The sequence below is a fragment of the Entelurus aequoreus genome, linkage group LG03 (assembly GCF_033978785.1).
Source record: "Entelurus aequoreus isolate RoL-2023_Sb linkage group LG03, RoL_Eaeq_v1.1, whole genome shotgun sequence".
In the NCBI taxonomy this organism is placed as follows: Eukaryota; Metazoa; Chordata; class Actinopteri; order Syngnathiformes; family Syngnathidae; genus Entelurus; species Entelurus aequoreus.
The window spans coordinates 77,813,431-77,837,889 of NC_084733.1; the positions used below are offsets into that span (position 1 = coordinate 77,813,431).

Consider the following 24,459-nt stretch of genomic DNA (forward strand, 5'->3'; position numbering starts at 1 on the left):
GGAAAAATGTCCCGGACAACCTGGAATTCTGGGAAATCTGTGAATTTTTGGAATTCGTCAAGGGAAAGCCTGCGATTCCCGAATAGGCTGAACAGTTTTAAGTTGGAACGGATTGAATCGGATGAAAAATGTGGAAGGTAGAACACGCCAAAATATGGAAAAGAGGAATAATTATAATACATTTAATAAGTTGAATAAATAGATTAATTTTAAAGATTAAAAGATTAAAGTACCAATGATTGTCACACACACACTAGATGTGGCGAAATTTGTCCTCTGCATTTGTCCCATCCCCTTGGGGAGCAGTGGGCAGCAGCGGCGCCGCGCACGGGAATCATTTTGGTGATTTAACCCCCAACTCCAACCCTTTGTTGCTGAGTGCCAAGCAGGGAGGTTATGGGTCCCATTTTTATAGTCTTTGGTATGACTCGGCTGGGATTTGAACTCCAATTTGGTGTAGAAAACCATATGTGTAAATGCTTTGGAGCATTCACACAATAAATAGATTAATTTTGGTGTAGAAAACCATATGTGTAAATGCTTTGGAGCATTCACACAATAAATAGATTAATTTTGGTGTAGAATACCATGAATTTTGGTGTAGAAAACCATATGTGTAAATGCTTTGGAGCATTCACACAATAACAAATAGATGCATTTTGATGTAGAAAACCATATGTGTAAATGCTTCGGCGCATTCACACAATAAATAGATGCATTTTGGTGTAGAATACCATATGTGTGAATGCTTTAAAGCATTCACACAATAATAAATAGATTAATTTTGGCGTAGAAAACCCTATTCTGTAAATTCTTTGGAACATTCACACAATAGATGGATGAATTTTGGTGCGGAAAACCATATGTGTGAATGCTTTGGAGCATTCACACAATAATGAATAGATGCATTTTGGATGCTCCAAAGCATTCACACAATAAATAGAGGAATTTTGGTATAGAAAACCATATGCTTTGGAGCATTCATACAATAATAAATATATTAATTTCGGCATCGAAAACCATATGTGTAAATGCTTTGGAGCATTCACACAATAATAAATAGATGAATTTTGGTGTAGAAAACCATATGTGTGAATGCTCCAAAGAATTCACATAATAAATAGATTAATTTTGGTGTAGAAAACCATATACTGTATGTGAATGCTTTGGAGCATTCACTCAATAATAAATAGATGAATTTTGGATGCTCCAAAGCATTCACACAATAAATAGAGGAATTTTGGTATAGAACACCATATGCTTTGGAGCATTCATACAATAATAAATAGATTAATTTCGGCATCGAAAACCATATGTGTAAATGCTTTGGAGCATTCAGACAATAAATAGATTAATTTTGGTGTAGAAAACCATATGTGTGAATGCTCCATAGCATTCACACAATAAATAGATTAATTTTGGTGTAGAATACCATATGTGTGAATGCTTTGGAGCATTCACACAATAAAGTTCTCATAAATAAATAGGTAAGTAAGTTATGATTTACATTATGAGTTCAATAAGATGATTTCCTTTCTTAATAAAGTTCAAGATGTTGTTCCAATATTCTTATTCCTTGTATTGCAATAATCTGTTGTTATTGTCGCTGTGCGACCGGAATGCGGAAGGGGTCTGAATGACATCACTGTCAACGTCACGCCTTCGTTTCGCGCTTTGTCCGACAGAGGGCGCTGCCGGCCACGGCGCGGCGAGTCGGGACCAAGAAGTCCTGATCAGCCGAGCCGAGCAGCCGACCAACTCCACACAGGAACTGACGTCTCCGCCGTGCAAGTGGATGGAAAAAAAAGCAGCTGCGGCACCGAAATGGCTCCAAACACCGCTACGATAAAAGGTAAAATGAAAAAAGTGACATTTTCCTCGTAAGTGTCTGCGTGTGAAACTTTGAGCTACTAGTGGTTGTCGCTTCCCTGAAAGAGACTCCGCGTTGAAAGCTTCCCCGTCTTGACAAAAACCTGCTTTTTTCTTCCGTGTTGTGTCCGCTCGGACCAAACATTCCACTTTTAAACCATCAAGCACAACTTAGAGCGAGCACAGCGACGTCCGAATGCTGCCAACGTTAAGCTAAACCCAACCAAAGTGCCTATAAAGTGTGTCCTTTTTGCGCCTTATTTACTTGCACTTTAGCAGCTAACTTAGCAGCAAAGTAAAGTTTTTTTTTTGTTTTTTTTTTAAGTGAAACCCGCTTGGATAAGAAGTGCAATAAAAGTGTTGACATGTGTGCAACTAACCGGCCTCTTTTTGCTGACAAAGTAGTGCCTAATGTTGCTTTAGCATCAAGCTAGCTGCGTGGAATTCGTGCAAAAGTCAACAAAACATACATTTTTTTACATCTGAAGCTGCAAAGTGCTGATCATCTTACTTTGACTTTGAAGAGTTCAGTTGTGCCTATTGTTCGTCTAAAATTAAGACTCGATGAAAAAAATAAGTCAACACTAAAAAAGCAAAACGATAGAGCCCTTTTAACAACGATTCGATTCAGAATGTGTGGCTGCCGATTCGATTGAGGGACGATATTTATTTTAGAACAGGGGTGTCAATGGAGAAAAATCTACTCCCAAGTGGGCCGGACTGGGAAAATCACGGCACGATAACGTAAAAATAAAGACAACTTCATATTGTTTTCTTTGTTGAAAAAGAGAACAAGCGCATTCTAAAAATGTACAAATCGTAATGTTGTTTTTTTTACACGTGCATGTTGCGGTTAATCGTATTCTATCTTTATTTGTCGTTATTTATATTTTCTGAATAAATCAGTGTTTTTCAACCTTTTCTGAGCCAAGGCACATTTTTTTCATTGAGAAAATCCAGAGGCACACCACCAGCAGAAAACATTAAAAAATGAAACTCAGCAGCCGATATTGACAGTAAAGAGTCGTTCTCGCAATTGTTGGATATACATTCAAACCATAACCAACCATGCATCAATATAGCTCTTGTCTCAAAGTAGGTCTACTGTCACGACCTGTCACATCACGTCGTGACTTATTTAGAGTTTTTTGGTGTTTTCCTGTGTGTAGTTTTTTAGTTCTTGTCTTGGGCTCCTATTTTGGTGTTGATTGTCATGAATTGATTTACGTGGACCCCGACTTAAACAAGTTGAAAAACTTATTCGGGTGTTACCATTTAGTGGTCAATTGTACGGAATATGTACTGTACTGTGCAATCTACTAATAAAAGTTTCATTCAATCAATCAATGTACGGATGTAATTTGTAGACACCGTCTGGTCCACACGCTGTAAGTCTTTGCTGTCGTCCAGCATTCTGTTTTTGTTTACTTTGCAGCCAGTTCAATTTTAGCTTTGTTTTGCATAGCCATCCCTAAGCTTCAATGCCTTTTCTTAGCGGCACTCGCCTTTTGTTAATTTTTGGTTTTAGCGTTAGTTACCTTTTTACCTGCACACCACCGTCGTCGTTCCCGACATCTACAAACCAATTAGCTACCTGCTGCCACATACTGATATGGAAAAATATCACACGGTTACTCTGCCGAGCACTAGACAGCACAGACACTCAACAACGGCACATTCGCGGATTATAACTACTGGTTTGCAAAAAATATTTTTAACCCAATTAGGTGAAATGACATCTCCTACGGCACACCAAACAATATCTCACGGTACACCAGTGTGCAAGCGGCACAGTGGTTGAAAAACACTGGAATAAATTGTGATAATGTTCATCCGTCAACTCTTTGGTGTTAATTTTTAATCTATCAAGATAAAAAAATTATATCAAAATCAATCAATCAATCAAAGTTTTTTCATATAGCCCTAAATCACAAGTGTCTCAAAGGGCTGCACAGGCCACAACGACATCCTGGACGTCGAGTGGATCTAGTTAATAGTGTGAGAGTGCAGTCCGTAGTGGGGCCAGCAGGGGATCATCTTGAGTGGAGACAAGTCTGCAGCGCAGAGACGTCCCCAACTGATGCACAGATGAGTGGTCCACCCCGGATCCCGACTTTGAACAGCTAGCGCTTCATTTGTGGTCACCTAATAACCTCTCCACGCAGGAGAGGGGGGCAGAGCAGAAAAGAGACGGCAGATCAACTGGTCTAAAAGGGGGGTCTATTTAAAGACTAGAGTACACAAATTAGTTTTAAGATGGGACTTAAATGCTTCTACTGAGGTAGCATCTCTAACTGTTACCGGGATGGCATTCCATAGTATTAAATTACAGTATGTTATTTATGTAGTTTGATCATTTTCCTCGACTGATGCACTAACATCATGTGGTTTAGTTTGTACATATGTAGCATCATCTATAAAGATACAAAGAATTGCTATTGCGACATCCAGTGGACACATTTAGAACAGCTGTTTATTTCATTAAAAAATTTCAGGTTAATTTTTATACTTAGCAAACTCATCCCGCGGGCCGGATAAAACCTGTTCGCGGGCCTGATCCGGCCCTCGGGCCGTACGTTTGACACCCCTGATTTAGAATAACGAGTTGAAATCACTAGTCACTAGTGTGACTTTGAAATAAATACTGGACACTGCAGGTGAAATTTCCTATATTCCTGTTATTTCTTGTAAGGGAATGATGTATACATGAATTATGGATACCAACAAGCAAGTAAACAACAATTATTGGCCAATGCATTCACATCATTTTTGAATAAAGTGTAACCAACACTTTAGGTTGAATTAACAAGCAGAAACCCTTTCTGCACTTCTTTTCAATATTCAAAAAATGTTCCATTAAAAGTCCAGTATTCAACATTTTAACAGTAGATTTACCTGCCACTTTTGCTGTTGTTTTTCAACATAGGAATAATAAAATCTTAATATAGAAAATAAAGTGCAACCCATACAAACACACATACGTAGACACAATTATTTATACATATGTACAGTCATTCATACATACATTTTGAATGGGAGACAGGTCTGGACTCTTCAACCGTTTTCCTCTTTGTTCCGGAGGACACGACGTCCACAGTTTCCAAAAACAATTTGAAATGTGGACTCGTCAGACCACAGAGCACTTTTCCACTTTGCATCAGTCCATCTTGGATGAGCTCGGGCCCAGCGAAGCCGGCGGCGTTTCTGGGTGTTGTTGATAAATAGCTTTGGCTTTGCATAGTAGAGTTTTAACTTGCACTTACAGATGAAGCGACCAACTGTAGTTACTGACAGTGGTTTTCTGAAGTGTTCCTGAGCCCATGTGGTGATATCCTTTACACACTGATGTCGCTTTTTGATGCAGTACCTCCTGCTTACGTGCAGTGATTTCTCCAGATTCTCTGAACTTTTTGATGATATTACGGACCGTAGATGGTGTAATCCCTGAATTCCTTGCAATAGCTCGTTGAGAAATGTTGTTCTTAAACTGTTCAACAATTTGCTCACGCATTTGTTCACAAAGTGGTGACCCTCGCTCCATCCTTGTTTGTGAATGACTGAGCATTTCATGGAAGCTGCTTTTATACCCAATCATGGCACCCACCTGTTCCCAATTAGCCTGTTCACCTGTGGGATGTTCCAAATAGGTGTTTGATGAGCATTCCTCAACTTTCTCACTCTTTTTTGCCACTTTTTTTAAACATGTTGCAGGTGCGGTGTGCTCTATAGTCTGGAAAATACAGTAGTTGAACCTTAGTAGCATACCTCTACAAAATATGTATGTAAACACCACTTCGGGATCATCAATCCTGCTGTGGACTTGAATTAAGGTAAAAAAAAATTAAGGTCTACCTCCTAGAAACGTCTAATATGAACTTTGAATTCCACTGTAGCACACAAAGCTCTGAAAGTTGTGTAGTTTGTCTCAGTGATGCACAAAGTCTATAAAGATGCCCCAGTTACATATTTTCCATTTTTAAAGTTGTGTCCTTTGACCCCGCTAAGTGCTAACATTGACAGTTTTAACCACGACTAAAGTTGACTGCAGACTGTAAAGTTAAACTAGAACAATACTTTGTGTGGGATTGTCAATTCACCAAGGAACAAAAACGAACGGCCGTTACGGTGATCTTTGCATTTTCCTGAATATGGCACAGTCCACAACACTGATGTCGTTTTCACGTCTGAAGTCTCACTTCAGATCTCCTATGGGTGCTGCTGCTGCTTCTTGCTTTATGTCTGGGCCCTCAACATTAAAGATGCATTACTGCCACCTACTGTATTGGAGTGTGAACCAGAGTTCCCTCTCTTCTCCCTTTCTCACAGACATACATAATATATACCTTCCCATACCAAATTGTATTGCATAAACCCATCTCTTTTAGAAACTTCACTAACATTGTTGTTTGCTGCCGAGTACCCCTTTAAGAATAATATCCTTCTATCCATGTCTTCTAACTTCCTCCCTTAGTTTTATCCTTTTTTTTACTGTATTTTCCACAATGAATGAATGCTTGTTCCACTCTCTCTATCTCATTGCGCCTGTCATATAATCATGTTGGGTTTTACCTATAAGGTGCATTCAGTCTGGTCTCCTTATTTAATACTTGATATGATTCCTTCCTCTTTTGTGCTGCCCCTTACAGTTCTTCCCGCTCCTACTGTGTTCTGTATTGCATACAAGTGTCTTCCTGTTGTACTCATGTCCCAGTGTAATTGCCACTTTTTAAAAAGATTTCTTTTGATTAATGATTTTGCCTCTGCCTTACTAAGAGATACTCCTCTGTGCTGCTCTATCATTAGTGTCTGCTTTGCCAGCTGATCTGCCAATTAATTGTCCGTTATGCCTGTGTGAGCCGGAACCCATAGGAACCTTACGCTGGTATTCACCCAACCAAGCCTGAACAATATTTCATATATTTCATTAACAATGAAATATATATAAAATAGGTATTGTCTGCTCTGCAACCTAAAATATTGAATAGAGATTAACCCTTACCTTGAGTGGAAGCAGATTACCACCTTTTTTGACTCTTCTACCCACTGTAGTGCTGCTGTGATTGCCTATAGCTCGACTGTAAACACTGCCGAATGGTTCGTTGCTCTTTCTTTGTACTTACAGTGATCAAATCTTTTGATCCGTCCGTAAATATTGGCTAAAATGCTGAAAAAAAGTTGTACTCAGAGTAAACGTAAAGCTGTTTGAACCATTGGAACTCGAGCCATAGGCTCTTTTTGAATGATGATAAGCTGACGTTTTTATCCCTGAAAGGGACCAATGCTGGTTTTCCACTTTTCTGGCTTACTGATGTTATTATAAAGTTGGTTGCTCGTGTTAAACCGTTCCAAAACGTCAAATCAGAAGGTTCATGCAGTTCTGGATGCCTCTGAACGCTGTGTTTTGCAGTGGGTCATTTCTGATGTCACAGGTTGGCGGACATATTTACATGGGCATTTCGAGTTCATGCTCTCTGCCTGCTCTCTCTTCTCTGCTCTGCTCTCTTGTACCAATTCCTAAATTCTCCAGTGTTATTCCTTCTCAGTTGATGTTCTACCGCCTGCTCTGCTGTCTGTAATTAGTCCACAGCTTTTTACACAGAACTCTTTTGTCAAAATAGGCTAATAAGTACAAGGCAATGGTGTGACCGACGAGTCTATATAATAGTTATAACGTTTATTTTTGATTGTGACTGAAAAAAAGAGGATAGACTTTATTTATCCCACAATGTGGAAATGATGTGGTTGCAGTGCAAATTCAATACATCCATAAAATACAAGGTAAAAATGTGACCCTGGGGAACATGCTTTATAAGTATCATGGTTCAAACCCCGCCTCAAAAAGTTGTGCACTAGAAAACGTGCTCATTGTAGCTATTAATCATGATTTCCTCATTTTGTTTTAAAAAAATCAGCACAAATTGTTTTAATCATTTTTGTCTTTTAGGTTAAGGTGTTTTGTATACTGTGGCCCTGAGTTGCTAAACAATTTGAATGTATTTATTATGTTTATTTTAATTATTTTTTCAGCATCAAATGATTCAAGTCGGTCAAACATTTTTTTATAGTTTAAATAGATTTTTTTTTGGAATTTCAGGAAAATGAATGCACTTTAAATATTTTCTATTCCAAACTAAAAAATATTTTTTTTATTACTATGAAAAATAATTTTCTGTTGTAAGTTGATCTTTTTTTCTTTATTTTTCGTCTTTGTTAGTAAGGATACAATGTTATGCAGAGATGTACTTTTAACAATTTTATAGACAAATTATGCTATTTATCGTCAAGGCCAAGAGTGCGGTGGGCGCAAAATGTTTTTCTCACCCCGGTGGGCGCAAAGGAAAAAAATTGAGAAGCACCGCGCAATGCTAATTTACAATGGATATGAAATATACAGACCACTGATTAGCATTAGCGATTTTACATGGCAATTTCAAGACCCCTAATGAAAACTACAACTAAATGCATGGTAAAATCAAACATCTGGTGTATAGGAAGTACAATACTTACAGTATAAATACTTTGTAGGACTAAAACAAAAGCCAAGACTGGCACATTCAACTTATTGGAAAACACTACAACAACACTTCAAGTGAAATGAGCAGGGGCATAAAGATGATGACCTAGTACTTTTCTGCAAGTGTTTTTTTTTTTTGAAGTTCTGTTTTTTTATGTTTTAGTAAGTGCAGCCACGCTGTTGCCGTCCGCCGAGTGCTAGCACAGCTGATAACGCAATCTTGGGCCACGCCGCTTGCCAAGGGAAGCGCGATAGAGACCCCTCAGGTTGCTTAGTCGGCCAAATTCTTCAGCTGCACAACGAGGCCAGATCCACCGCCCGCCAGCCTCCTCCACCACAATGGGGGGGTTGGGGGGCGGCTCAGGAGTGGTGAGAGAAGGAACTCGCTCAACCCTGTGATGCCTTCATGAATGCTCGCTTTGACAAGTGTCCTTTTGAGCACCGCTACAGTCTCGCTCGGTGCAAGTTTGGACCCGAGGTCAGAACCTCCTGGAAAGTCCACGAAGCGCTCGGGTTAAAGGACTCCGCTCTCAATCTGTCCGTATGCGTCCAACTTTGTGGGAACCATTTGATACTGTTCCCATACTGTTCTATGTTCCGTCACGTTTTCTAACACACCTAATCGATACAAATATAGAATTATTACCGCCTTCAAGAAGAGGAAACCTGTAATGGTTTTATTTAGGGACGCCCTGATCAACTTTTTTGGCCTCTGATCTCGATGCGATTTCGGGTCACAATCCCATACTTTGACAATAGATGATCTTTTTAAGTATTGTTTTAAATCAAGTGATATATTCAATTTGTGGTAATTTTTTAAATAAAGTGGCTTGTGCACATTGGGCGATGTGGCTGTAAACACTATCAGGATATCAGTGTTTTATATTGGTCAATATCGATCATTATTAGTATTTCTTATTACCGAAAATAAGGACCAGGAAAAAAACATTTTAAATATAAACATGTTTATTTCAAATGTAACCTTTCTCTGTTTATCCCCAGCTATTAAGGCAGAAAGCTAAGGAAATGTCAACAAAATAGTCAAATCACTTTGAACACTTAACACTAAGCTCTTAAAATGAAGGTTCTAAAATAAGGAATATGTGAGAAATGTTTAATAAAATGTAACAAAATAATGCAAAGTGTGAAAATGTAAACATAGAGAAAACTGCAAATAACTGTTTTCTGCAGGTTTAGTGCCAGGAAGTTACAGCTGTGCTCTAAAGGGTGAGCACGGCTAAGGTGGTGTGGTATTACTGGTCTTGGTGGGGACAAGCGCCTTGCATCATTTACAGACCACATTGACTACGGTCCCGTTTTAAAAACTCCAAAAAACTCCTATAGTGTCAATATTGAGAAGGAGCATCACTTGCTTATTACCCTTGCACAAGTCAACATGCCTGAAAAGGAGTAGGAAAAAGCAGAGTTTATTCAATCCGATACCTTTTTAATTTCTCAGCAATGACTGGGATATTTCTATTCATTTAGAATTAAAGGTGTGTCTCCTCTTTCCAGGTGTGTGAGGCTTTGCCCTGCAGTCCTGGTGTGAAAGCAGTAACGCCCATGGCACCTCCCAGTTGACACAATGGCCCAGATATCGCGTGGTAATGGCCTTAAGCTGGACGTCCCTCCACCAAAGGGGGTCGTGGGTAAAGAGGAAGCCCTCCGCATGGAGGAAGAGGCTTTAGCAAAGCTGCGGCGGGAGAAGCGACACACGCTTTCGTCCTCCCCCAAGTCAAAGTTGTGCAAGTCGACCAGCGTTACTGCCACCGCTGCTGCTCCTCGCCCTTCACCCTTCACCGCCCGACCAGAAAAGGACCTCATCTTCTTCCCCGAGACCAAGAAACCGCCGGAGCCCAACAAGTTCAGGGATATTGACGTGGACAAGCTGACCAATGAGGAGCTAGAAAAGCTTCTCCTGGATGAGAACTTTGGGGCCAACAGCCAAGTAACCCGCCCGTCGTCGCTGCTGGGCTTCAACCTCAGCGCCTCCTACCCCGGCCATCCCTGTAGCTCCTCCCCTTTCCACAGCCCCCAGTGGACACCTATCCTGTCTACCCCGACGAGCTCCAGCGTGTCCACTCCCAACCATCAGCCCGCGCCGCTGTTCCCTTCCGCGCCGTTCCCCAAGCCGGGGACATTTCAGAATGGCTTCACTCCGGCCATGTCGCCCTTCATGGCGCTGCCAGCTCAGCAGCCATCTTTCTTGGCCTTCACTCCCATTCAGCCCGCTGCTGCCACTGCCGCCATGGTGTTCCCGCCGCCGCCCGCCGTGGACCCCGAGATGGCCAAGCTCTTCGATAAGATTGCCAGCACCTCGGAATACTTGAAGAATGGCAAATCGGCCTGCACTGACCTAGATTCCGCGTCTCTGGCCCCCAACCCTGCGGCCCAGCCGCCGGCGGTGACGGAACCCCCTTGCATCAGCCGCTTCGACTGGCTGGACCTGGACCCGCTGACCAAGCGCAAGGCAGAGAACGAGGAAGCGAGCGCTTCGCCCGAGGAAGGATCGCCGGCCACGCCGGGGCCTCCTGCAGGTGACCCTTGGGACGCGGTGCTGGAGAGGGAAGGCAAATGTAGTAGCGGTGACTCCCCGCTTGAGGGAAAGCCAACCGGTTCAGTTCGCTCGCAGCACAGGAGGGCGTCGTTGGGCGCCGCTGTCACGAGGAGTCACTCCCTCAACATCCCAGGAAGCTCCTCGCAGCACAAACCCAACTGTCAGGTAGGCACACAAAAACACACACTTTATATCCATTTCTACCTCTTCTAGTACCTGGTTAGCTTATCATAACTTTTAGGTACTGTCTACGTGGCAACATAAGACCAAAAAACTGCTGTGTTTTACTCCGCAGTCTCCAGTGCTGATGTGGCGCCGTGGCAATAGAGTACAGTGTTTACCATAGGACTGTAATCTATTGCGGCGGGCTCTATTTTGGGCCGCGAGCGCCCCCTGGAGTGCAGCAAAAAAAGCTGTGGTCCATATGAGCGGCACTCAGTTGTAATACACTTTTCCACCACATGTGGCAGTAATGACAATATCAAGCAAACAAGAAGTGTGCAGCTAATGCAGTGGTTCTTAACCTTGTTGGAGGCACCGAACCCCACCAGTTTCATATGGACCCTTCTTTAGTGAACATTTAAAAAAAAAATCAAATTCAAGACAAAGTTATGTTTTTTTTTACTGGTGCACAAAATTAACCGTGCATGAACATCACCTTGTTCAAAGAACAAAACCGACACAGTGCATGAACTCACAACAAATTACACACCTGCAAATCAGATGGAAAATTAGAGGGAACATTGTTTGGAGGTATCCATAATACGCTGATAGGGAGAAGTTTTTATTTACACGATGAGTCGGGTGTGTCTTGACCTCCGCGGCGGAGGCTCCGCCTGAGGCCGGCTCACCGATCCCCTAGGGTTCGATCCAACCCAGGTTAAGAACCACTGAGCTAATGTCATAGAGAAGTATCTTAAAGGGGAACTGCACTTTTTGGGGAATTTTGCTAATCATTCACATTCGTTATGTGACTTTTTTTTTTTCATTCTAACTCGTAAATTAACGCTAGCAAAAGTCAGCCTAACAATGGAGGTACCGTATTTTCCGGACTATAGAGTACACCAGTATATAAGACGCAACCACCAAATCTAAAAGAAAAAAATATGTTCCATATATTTGCCGCACCGGATTATAAGACGCATATATATACGTTGTGAAATGAGTTATTTACACAGAAATATTTTTTAATGTGTATTTACATACCTTAATTGTTTCCAATCTGTATCTGTAACACGGCAGTAAAACAGCTGATCAAACAAAACACAAGTCATCGTCATGACCCGCTAGATGCGGAAGCTAGCTCTCAAAACAGTCTAAACAGACTCAAAAACTCCACCGAGACGTTTTGGTGAATTTACTGAGGAATTTGTGAATCTGGAACAATACAAAAATAATGCTTTTTTAAGTTTATAATACTAACACAGACACTTGTAAACATGTTAGCATTTTAGCTTATAGTTAACGACGCTAGCATGATTACATTACGATAGCACGTACAAATATACATGAAAACACTCCTACAGACATCACACATCGGACGGTTTAGTCGATAAGAATTGTTTTAGTTATACTGTAAAACTTACAAACGTTGCTTGGAGAATTGAATGAAGAATCCTTTCGAGCAGGGCCACTATGGATAGTTTTACATCCGGTTTCAGGCATTAACACTGGAAGTACATTTTCAAGCCGCAACACCTGCATTGAGCGAACTCATCCAAAAGATGGCGCCACAGCACATACAATACCACCCCATTTTATCTTTCTGCTAGTGTTTATTGAAAACTATAGATGACAAAACATTATGGCCGTTGGCAAAGAAAAATCCATAAATTAGCCCCACCGTTTTTTAGCCGCAGGGTTCAAAATGTACGAAATAAGTAGTGGCTTATAGTCCGGAATTTACGGTAATAAGAGTTATTCTGCATATAAAGCGCTTTAGTAAACATCCAAAAACCTCCGTCATTGTTATATACATGCTGTAAGTATATATATATATATAATGTAGTAACAGGCACATTCATAATAACGTAATATTTACGCATTTTGCTCACTTTAAGCATACGGCGGCGTATTAATTTCACAGATACATCACAACGTTCGCGATTTCCTTCAACAACAACACTGCTAATCACGACAGACTTCATGAGAGACAACAAAGACTACTTTAGGACAAATGAGGATCCAGAACCTAATATCTTTGAGCTTGAATACAATGTGAGGCTAAGTTACAAGTTTTAGAAGCTGAGTGATAAGTATATCCAGCAAGTAGCAGTATTGCTAAGTGCTAAACCAAAAATACAAACTACGAACATAATAAAACAATAACTTACTGTACAATGTCTGCTCTCACTGGGTTGCGGATTGATAGGTCGACGAAGGGTTAAAAAAAGGTGCCGCAAACTAGCGTCTTTTCGTGTCTTTTTCACGTCTTTTTCGCCCTCTCCGGGTCTAAGTTGAATGTCAAAGTTGGCCAACTTCTTGGTTTATGTCCTCAACCGTCTTCTATACATGTGAGAGGCATTGTTTATCATCTATAGGTGTACATGTCACAATGTCGCTAACACTTCTTTAATATTCATGTCACAAGATGGAAAGTGCTTATTGTTAGCAGTTTTTTGACGTTTTTAGAGGGCTTTATAGGCACAATATGGTACTCCCATTAGCTGCATTGTTAGCCACCTTGTATTTGCTGTATGTTACAAATTAGAATGCATAAATAAATAAAAATGTGTACTTGTTTTCTAATAAGGATTGTTAATGAAAGGCAAAATTCCCCAAAAAGTGCACTTCCCCTTCAAGCACCAAAATTATGACTAAAGCGATGCAGCAGTATTTTCATTTGCACTTTAATTTTATCGACAGTTTATTTAAGAAACATATGTATTATTAATTTAAGTATAGTACATTTTTTTAGCACTGTATACCGTAAATTCCGGACTATAAGCCGCTACTTTTTCCCCTCGTTCTGGTCCCTGCGGCTTATACAACGGTGCGGCTTATTTACGGCCTGTTCTTCTCCGACACCGACGAAGAGGATTTCGGTGGTTTTAGTACGCAGGAGGAAGACGATGACACAATGATTAAAGACTGACTTTTCATATACCGGTAGGCTGGTTATTTTGATAACGTACAGGCGAGCACTTTGTATTACTTTGCACCGTTGTATTATTTGTACTCTGCACGAATGCTGTTCGCCATGTCAACGACGTGAAAGTTTGATTGAATGATTGAAAGATTTATTGTTAATAAATGGGACGCTTTGCGTTCCCAAACAGTCATCTCTGTCCCGACAATCCCCTCCGTGGTAGCAGGAACCCTTATATACTACGGTAATTACACATCAAAACCCTGCGGCTTATAGTCGGGTGCGGCTTATATATGGAGCAATCTGTATTTTCCCCTAAATTTAGCTGGTGCGGCTTATAGTCAGGTGCGGCTTATAGTCCGGAAATTACGGTAATTGTTTGTCAATGTATTTTTCATCAGTTTTTATGAGTCCCTTCTTCAGCAGTAAATTTAATTAGTATTTATTTTGTAATCAGCCTGACCGAAGCCTTCTTCATGATCTTTGTGATTAACACATGCTTTCATATCATTTGACAGGGTTTATTCTGTTAGACTATATATAATTATTGAATATGATTCAAATCAACAGCAAGATTATTAATTCAGTGTTAATATTTGAGTTGGCCCCAGGCCCCTCTGAAGTGGAAAAGTTGACTGGAGGTCAAAAAGGTTAAGAATCCCGTCTCTAAATGACATTGTCTTCCAATTTTTTTAAGAAGGGTAAAAAATGTTTTTATACGTATTAGAGATGCACGATAACTATGAGCCGATACATCTGATAAGTTTAAAAATAGCACTGATAACCTATTTTAAAAAAGATCCAATGAGGTGAGATAACCTCTACTGTACTGTACTGTAGGTGGGTTAGGGTGAGTAAACCAAGCGCTCCTTTTCTCCCGCAGAGCTGACATAAACTTCCCCTGAGCTCATTGTAAACAAACATGGCATCGACCGTGTGGGACTTCTTCACTGTTTCAGAGTGCCACATAAAACGCTATCGTCCCTACGACGATGTTTTGAAAGCCTAAGTAAAAGACGCCTGCTGCTAAAGAAGCTGCAGTAAAAAGGCCCCGAGCTCGTTCCTATCACGGCCGTGTTTGAAAAATGCAAATCGTTTGAGAGACGACCCGAGGGCTAAAACGATCCGGGATTTCAACATGGAAATGATGATGGAAATGATTACCATCATTGAACATACTGGCTTTTGTCAGCAGGTACACTTTGTCAAATCTACCATTGTTTGAGTCTTTCTTACCTTTACGTGTGCACAAACTTCACTTAAATCTACATAGAATTTTTTTTTCATATAAATAAGTATCGACTTGAAAAATAAATATAATGCATCCCTAATACTTTTACTTAAAGGCAAATTATGTGTTATTAATATCAACATTTTAGATTGTTGCCATTATATTATGCATTTTGGCTCTTTTTCCATTTTTGCTGTTATTTGGCGGTGTATTTTATTTCTATAATGTGACACAGGCCCATTTTAAAAGAGCCTCAGTCTGCATTTGGGCCCTGGGCCGCTCTATAAACACCCCTGGTTGACGTATTTCAGCGAGATGGCAACACGTTATCGAACGATGGAAGAGTATATCCAGGCTGTCATCTTAGCACGGATCACCTCTACATGTCTGGATCACCGCTTGTGTTTGATTACCGAGTAAATGCATGATGAAACACTTCCTATCTTTTACTTTTAATGCTGACCACATGGGAATTTGTCATGCCTCCACCAAACCGAAGGATCTGTATCGAAAAATCCATCCATCCATCCCTCCATTTTCTACCGCTTGTCCCTTTTTTGGGGTCGCGGGGGTGCTGGAGCCTATCTCTCGAAAAATCCAAATACGTTTAAATATCTGGAGGGGTCTGAATATCAGCGTTACCAACTTTAGTAGCACTGATTGCCTTTGCTATGTCTTCTTGTTCTCTGGCAGACCAAGTAAGAATGAGGTGTGTCAGGAACTGCATACCGCCGCTTAAAAGGTTGTCCCAAATTAAGTATGTAATGATATGAACATTTCGTATCACGGTTATTGTGACCAAAATTATTACAGTTATCGTTATTATCACGGTGTTGTTGAATTTGCTCAAAAAGTACTTTCCCAACAAGCACAAGACATTAAAACAACGTTGAGAACATGTTGAATTAGGTCCTGACGTTGAGCAACTCAAACCTAACGTTGGATCAACATGCTTTTTGACGACGTTAAATCAATGTTGGGTTCTGACATTGATTTGACCATTGAATTTTGGTCATTTCCCCAACCAATATTCTACAACCCAAATACAATGTTGAAACAACATGCTTTTTGACAACGTTTAATCAATGTCAGGTGATAATGTTGATTTGACCATTGAAATTTGCTCAATTCACAACCAACAACGTGGATCCAATGTTGGACATCAACATTGTTTAAATTTATCGCATTAATTTTAAGTCTGACAACTTAGATGCTGCTATTCTGTCGCCATCCCGTGGACAACATGAGTTGTTTATGTCAATTACCTTTAACTATATATTGAATAGAATAGCAATGCGCAACATGCAAACAACCTTCCCTGGTAATGGTGTAAAAAAAAAATCCAACAACACAAAATGTCAACAGACGTGGTCATTAAACTTTGTGGATATTATAAAAAACATATATTCACCCCAAAATAAATTCAAAATTACACTAATGTAAATTTGTAACAAAGCATGGTGGGAAAAAAATGCTAAACACTCTCCACACACGCATTTTAGCTGCTTGATATTTCTGATTGATTACAAAATGTCAACGGAACTAAACTAGGTAGGAGTGTAACTTTCACATACTCGTAGTATCCAATGATGTTAATTATATTATACCCGAGAGAAGGGGTTACCCACATATGTGGTCCTCTCCAAGGTTTCTCATAGTCATTCACATTGACGTCCCACTGGGGTGAGTTTTACTTGCCCGTATGTGGGCTCTGTACCGAGGATGTCGTTGTGGCTTGTACAGCCCTTTGAGACACTTGTGATTTAGGGCTATATAAATAAACATTGATTGATTGATAGTAATATAATATGTATACATATGTATAGTGTGTGTGTGTGTGTGTGTGTGTGTATATATATATATATATATATATATATAAGTATATGTAAATGCATGTTACTTTACATGCAGTTGCCTTTCAGCTCCCGACCTAATTTTTTTAGCCCAATGTGACCCCCAAGTCAAAAAGTTTGGACACCCCTGCTCTATAGTCTCTCGCAGCATGTGAAGAGTTGTCGGAAAATTAAAGAAAAGATGAGATTATCCTTACAGTGTAAGTTAAAGAATGTCCTGCTGGATACCAGGAAGAACCAGTACTTGTCACTGTTAACCGCCATCAAGTGTCACGTCTGTATCTACACATCCTCTTGAATTATTTTCCAATTGTTGTGTTTGCGGTTTGCTGCTGACTGCTGCATCCCATAATTCTTTCTGAAGTGTGTTTGATCTGAGTATTCACAACATGCCCCAAGGACAGGACTGTAGGCGAGTGGCAGAGGGTTTTCTCTCCCTTAAGATGAAGTTGCCATGTGCCTTAGGCACCGGGAGTCATTTTGTGGTCCAAGCTTGGTCTGCAGCTTGCTCTTCAGTACTTACCAACTCAAACTTACCATGCTTTTAAGTGCTGCGCTATTTTAATATGTGAAAGGAGTATTTTAAGATTCGCACGAGACGATACTCGCCGCCCATTTTTCACGTCAAGCGCCAACAATGGGGTGTGTTAATTACCAGGGTGATCGTTTGTCTGCACTGTACCAGGGTCACAGTTGGCTTCAGTGGTCACAAACATGGTGGAATGAGTGGTCAAGTCTATTATCTCGACTTTGATTGTTGGGATTTAGTCGCTAAAGAAATCCTTTCAACTTCAAGATGGGAAATATGTAAGCAGGTCACTGTGATAACCAACGTCTGGAACGTCCTTATCGACTAACTCTTTGATACGCTTGACTACAGCTGTCAGGTTAGGGCATGTTTGACTCCTGGTTTAAATGGATTTCCAACATGTCTGCAGTTACAAGTGATGCATCTTATAGTTTACATTTCTCTTTACAACATGTTCGAAAAAAGAGTAGGAAGAAGCCAAGCTTATTTAATTGCACTGCATTTTTTTTCAAAATGTTTTGTTAAATGCCATATTATAAGGTCTTCGAGGAGTTATGCAGTAAATTCCTGGGTCACAACACAAGTTTTTGGTAAGCACCACTGTAGCTAATACATGACTAATTTCAAGGAAGAAGGCATCAAATTCTGGGTTGCATCCGCCTTGTGCGGGGGGCAGCAACCCGCAGCTTGCGGCTCTTTAGTTAGGCGGGCGTAGTAAGTACAAGCAGTTGCAATACCAGCGCTGGAGAGAAAACCGAGCTGCCTAAAGTCCGGCACATTGTCTGAAAATGGTCGCTCGTCACACATGCTTTTGTCCATTTTACTGCCCCGCCTCGGCGGAGATGTCAAACCGAAAGTTAACTTGGTGTGTGTGTTGGACGCACGCACACACACACATTCACTTTCACTTCATCTGCACCTGGTACATCCTAACATCATTAAAAGTACAGGATAAGGGTGTTTTTAAAAAATAAAAATAAATATAGATTTTCGAATTAATGACGAATCTTAATTTATTACGAAAAATTAAAAAAATCGATCTGTCCTGTCCAGCCACTTAAATCAATCCATATTGTTGATGTAGATTATCTATATATGCTGTACAGATTTACTTTGGAAATAAGAAGTGTTTGATATTTCTCTTGTTGCCTTATTTTAATTTGACTTTATTAAATTATATATATTATTAAATAAAACCAGTTTTCTTTTGAGTAATACAGAAATATTTCACAGCTGTTTATCTATTTTATGGAGGAATGTAGTTAATCATAAAACTGGCACCCTATGTTATTAAAAAAGTATTGTTTTGAATAGAGAATTGATTCTGAATCGAATCATTACCCCCAAGAATCGAATAGTACAGGCATGTGAAATTTCTGCCAAAACGTGTAAACCCGCATTTTTAAACATTCATTTTTGCGTCAAAATATCACTTCCGTGGTTTAAAAAAAATTAAATATCAATAAAAATACGACTCAAACTAAATTTCTTGAGCGTTCGCCTCGGCCGCAGGTACTCGCTGTTCCTCTTGCCGAAACGCTGCACTGAGTTGCAGGACGAGGAGGCAATCAGGAGCACCGAAACAAGCTCGCTAGTTAGCTAAGCATTGAGACTTTTATTAGTAGGTTGCACAGTGAAGTACATATATATTCCGTACAATTGCCCACTAAATGGTAACACCCGAATAAGTTTTTCAACTTGTTGAAGTCGGGGTCCAAGCATCTAGCTAGCTTACTTGTGGTCGCCTCCGTTCGCTCTCTGAGCCACAACGTTGGTGGCTGTTCACTTTGCTGCTGATTAATCATACTTGGATGATTACAAGCCAAACACTGTTATTCCCGAACCAGTTGTTGTTCTACAGTATTTTTTAGTAGCCAGGGAGTAGGTATAATTTTGACGTGTCAGATTGTAAACAGAGGTCACAAAACCGGAAGTGTGTTGCCAAATGGGAAACGTTGTCTGAGTTCTTTGCATGCATGTTATAGAATTTTACATGACATTTTCAATGATAATAATCTTAATATGCATTAGACTGTTAGAGCCACAATGCAATAAGGAGTGCTACCGCAGGTCTTTTCTACTCATAGCCACTTTACAACGCACTTACAGTATGTGGTTACTGTGAGAATTTTAGTGTTTTTTTGTTGTATTTTATCTTCTATCCATACATATTAATGAGCAATATGTAGTAATTATTACTTTTTTTTTTTTCATTACGCTTTACTTCTGTTACTGTATGTAAAAACCTGCACTGCAACAATGTAATTTCCCCATTGTGGGATGAATACAAGTCTATCCTATTCTTAATTATCTAGTAAAACAAAAAAAACAATCTGTACATTACATGGGACATGTAAGTGTCAAAAAGACAGCCAAAAGAGGTTGGTAGATAAGAATAAATCTAAATGTAGTGTGGAAATGCACCCAATTGCAAGAAATGTAGTGTCAACTTTCTTCTGGGTTTGCTTGGCAGTACTTTGTGCTGATTGAAATGTCCTCTTTTCTTCCTCAAAGGGTGCTCATATCCCTGAAAGTACAGAGAATGATTGTGTGTGTGTGTGTGTGTGTGTGTGTGTGTGTGTGTGTGTGTGTGTGTGTGTGTGTGTGTGTGTGTGTGTGTGTGTGTGTGTGTGTGTGTGTGTGTGTGTGTGTGTGTGTGTGTGTGTGTGTGTGTGTGCAGATAAGAAACAGGGTGAGGTCATTGTGTTTATCATCTTAAAGCAAAACCAAGGCCAAAGCTTGTAACTTCTAAGGCCTTCCGTTTTGCCCAAAGGAGTACAAATACTCCCTTAAAAAGGGAAACTTCGGTTTTTTTCAACCTGGGCCCTGTTTTCATAATTTTTTCTGTATATGTGAGTGCTGGATAAAACATTTTTTGAGGTCGCGCCAGTATTGAGCAGGGCAGGCAGCCTCCAGCCCAGCTAACGCTCGTACACAGGGCAACTGGCTCTCGTCAAAATTCGGCCTATAAACATGCATTTTTTTCACACTGACAGGCTCAGATAGTTACAATGAGTGTCCGACAACATACTAGAAAGGAGAAATTAACGTATGTCTCTACCTTTAGCTGGAGATCGCTGTTTGTTGTGAGCTGTGTCCAAATCTCACCACGCTACAAATCTCGTTCCGAAATCTCGCGATAACTCGCGACAAATCAAATCGTCCACATCAGGCAAAAATTCAGCCATGACAGACAAACAAACAAACTTTTCTATAAAACTAAAATAACAGTCTTCGGTAATCCAACAGAAAATCACTTCAGTCATCTCTCTTCACCTCAGTCAGGTAACTGTTTTTCCACCGGTGTTTTGTCGCGAGTTATCGCGAGATTTCGGAACGAGATTTGTAGCGTGGTGAGATTTGGACACAGCTCACAACAAACAGCGATCTCCAGCTAAAGGTAGAGACATACGTTAATTTCTCCTTTCTAGTATGTTGTCGGACACTCATTGTAACTATCTGAGCCTGTCAGTGTGAAAAAAATGCATGTTTATAGGCCGAATTTTGACGAGAGCCAGTTGCCCTGTGTACGAGCGTTAGCTGGGCTGGAGGCTGCCTGCCCTGCTCAATACTGGCGCGACCTCAAAAAATGTTTTATCCAGCACTCACATATACAGAAAAAATTATGAAAACAGGGCCCAGGTTGAAAAAAACCGAAGTTTCCCTTTAACAGTGGCTACCGCTTGTGTGACTATTTACTTATGCTGTACAATTGTTTTTTTTAAGTACTGTATCAATCTTCACTTACACTAACATAAGATTTAATTGAAAAAACATCTAAAATGTTTAAAATACTGTATGGTAATAAAGGCTGCATTATAAAAATGCTGCCATTTTAATAATGAATTGTGCAATCTTTTAAATAGTCCTACATTCAAGTATCATTCTGAGAGGCAGAAAGACGATTTATTTAAACAGAACAAGGCAATGAGGAGTCTTAATAATATTGACAATAATTAGGGATGCCACCAAGTAGTATCGGCCAATTTTCGTTAAAAAGTAGGTGATCGGCCAATGCCGATTAAGGCATTGCAGTGCCGATCACAACAGCCGATCTTCACTGGCTGACACTATTTTGGATCCCTCGGCTGACAATAACTATCACATCCATCGTGGCCGATAAGCTACCTATTGTACAAGTAGTATTATCACTGGAGGACGAGGCTAAACATGTTACACACGGAGTAAGAGCAAGCCAGAAGCAGGCTTGCTAATTGCTAAACTGGCTGCCAAGCCAGTTTGAAAGCAGAAGAAATACATGCTCAGTAAAGTAAGCAGAAAGTAAGCAACTAATAAGCGATAGATTAACAAGTAGATCAATAAGAGTGTAGAGAGAAGATAATATTAAAGTTAAAGTACCAATGATTGTCACACACTAAGTGTGGTGAGATTATCCTCTGCATTTGACCCATCCCCTCACCCCCTGGGAGGGGAGGGGAGCAGTGAGCAGCAGCGGTGGCCGCGCCCGGGTATCATTTTGGTGATTTAACCCCCAGTTCCAACCCTTAATGCTGAGTGCCAAGCAGGGAGGTGATGGGTCCCAATTTTATAGTCTTTGGTATGACTCGGCCAGGGTTTGAACTCATGACCTACCGATCTCAGGGCGGACATTCTAACCACTAGGCCACTGAGTAGGTCCATTGCGGTGTTCGTTGTTGTGTAGCGGCCAGGCGTACACGTAAGAGGAGAGCAAATCGATCCATATATTGGTGGTGTCGATACCAAAGGTAGTGTCAGTATATAATCAATACTAAAGGGATTAGATCAATATTTATGTTTTCATTTTTTTTATTGTTGCTTGGACACAGGAGGGTTTTGATGGCAAAAACCAAAAGCTTTAAAAGAGCAGTAAAAGATAGATTTTGTTTTTGTTTAGATATTGTGTACTTTTGATTTTGTTTTGCTCAAACAATAGTATGTAAAATAAGGGAATAAGGAAATAAGTTAAAATGTGTTGATATTGTTACACTGTCAATAGGAACATCATGAATAAATTAAACATTTTACAGTTAATACATGTTATGTTGGTATTGGCCGATGTCACTCATAGATGATTAGTGTCAGAATCACTACCCTCATGGGAACATTGTTAATAATAATCATAATATTAATAAAAATAATAAAAGAAGGGTGAGACTAGGAATGGGTACCGAATCTGGTACTGTTTCGGCACTGACCTAATCTAGCCGGGCACCGCTTCACGTAAAATCCAACAGTGCCATGTTACGGTACCTGGGTTGTGCCTGACGTGACGCCCAGTTGCCGGCTAATTAAAGTAGATTTGAAGGTAGTTGCAGATTTCAGACACTAGATGGCAGTAGTGTATAAGCTATTGAACACTACCCAGAGTAGTTTGGGAAGCTACTCATCAAAGCGACACATTGGAAGTTTCAGGATGTTGCCGCACAGTCAGGACCAAAACCAGCAAAACTAAAGTTTGTGTTATTGAGTTGATGTATCAAGACATCACACTATCTCCTTTCACTCCATGCAGAGAATCTACAGCGAGACAGAAAGACGGCGCAACCAAACTTGGCAGTCGATACTGTTACGTTATTGGCTGTAAGCGTGTCCCTCACATCGCTCAGTGACACTTCCTGTTTCCTGTTTGCTGGGTTCATGAAACGAATCTTGCTTCAATATTTCTGGTTTCTTCCGACCAAAAATTATTCATCTATGTCAAATATTTTATTGAACGTATTTTATATTAATATTGCAGGGTTTCCCCTAAACTGCCAAGAAACCTGTGGCGGTGGGGACCAGGTTATGATCGAGTAGTTTGCATAATTTGCCATTATGATATGGTTTTCTTTATAAAGGCTAAACAAATGTATACATTTAAAACTAATCTGTTTTCATGAACTAGTATTAAAATGTATTTTTAATTGTTGTTGCTTTTTGTACAAGGTACTTTGTTGAGATATTTTCAAGTGTTTACAGATTTTTAATGACTTTGTTTTAATTAAAAACAACTAGCAATAAATCTAGCATCTTCTTCTGGTGTTATTGTAGAACGTAGTCGTGTTTAGAGACTCTACTTCTGTCCCTCGATGTCCTTGACTAAAGAGGCTGAAGCGAGCATGACGTCACACTTGCTTGGTGTTGTTGCTCTAGTTGGACTTTCTCTTTTTAAAAGCCGCCACTGTCCTCTTAATATTTGCACATTTTGAAGATGGCTGTCCGCGCAGGTATATCTGCACTATATATATAACAATCACGTCCACATCGCAGACATGCTGACTTCGATCCAAATAATGACGTGCGTTTTGTTTACATCCGGTTACGACAGCGCGGTTTTTCAGAGATCTTAGTCTTTTTTTCGGTGGTCAAGTTTTCGGTACATCACTTGTCAATAGTGCACTAATAATAGGCTACATATATCAATTCATACTATAACGACTGTTATGTGTTAATGTTTTATGTTCGTATGGTTTGGATTTGATGTCAGTTTGTCCCATGTGCCAACACATCGTCCGTGCCTGAATGGTATTGCCTGAATGGTTACTGTTTTCATGGCAGGCAGGGGCGCCGAAAAGGGGGGGTAAAGGAGACGGATTCTAGGGGCCCATGATGGAGGGGGGCCCAGAGAGGCCCCTAATGATGATGAAATTATAATACAGGGGGCCCTGTAAAGATTATTTTCATGGGGCCCAAAATCCCTAGCGGCGCCCCTGATGGCAGGTAAAACCTGTTGGAATTGTGCCATTGTTTATCATAAAATTGGTCATAAAAGTAAAAAATTGCGTCTGACTTTGTGTGATTTCTTCTATGGGCTAGAATATACTATATTACTTTGATTCGTTTTCAACTACAAAATA

At 40.2% G+C, this 24,459-nt stretch overlaps 1 protein-coding gene across 1 annotated transcript in view; it reads left to right on the plus strand.

The window, feature by feature from the left end:
• Positions 1-1,697: 1,697 nt before the first annotated feature.
• Positions 1,698-24,459, plus strand: part of pik3c2a (phosphatidylinositol-4-phosphate 3-kinase, catalytic subunit type 2 alpha) — a 77,067-nt gene continuing 54,305 nt past the window's right edge. Inside the window, exons 1-2 of the mRNA XM_062042808.1 lie at positions 1,698-1,852; positions 9,899-11,105. Coding sequence (XP_061898792.1) covers positions 9,969-11,105 — 1,137 coding nt within the window. The 5' untranslated portion in view covers positions 1,698-1,852; positions 9,899-9,968. The remainder of the gene's footprint in view (positions 1,853-9,898; positions 11,106-24,459) is intronic.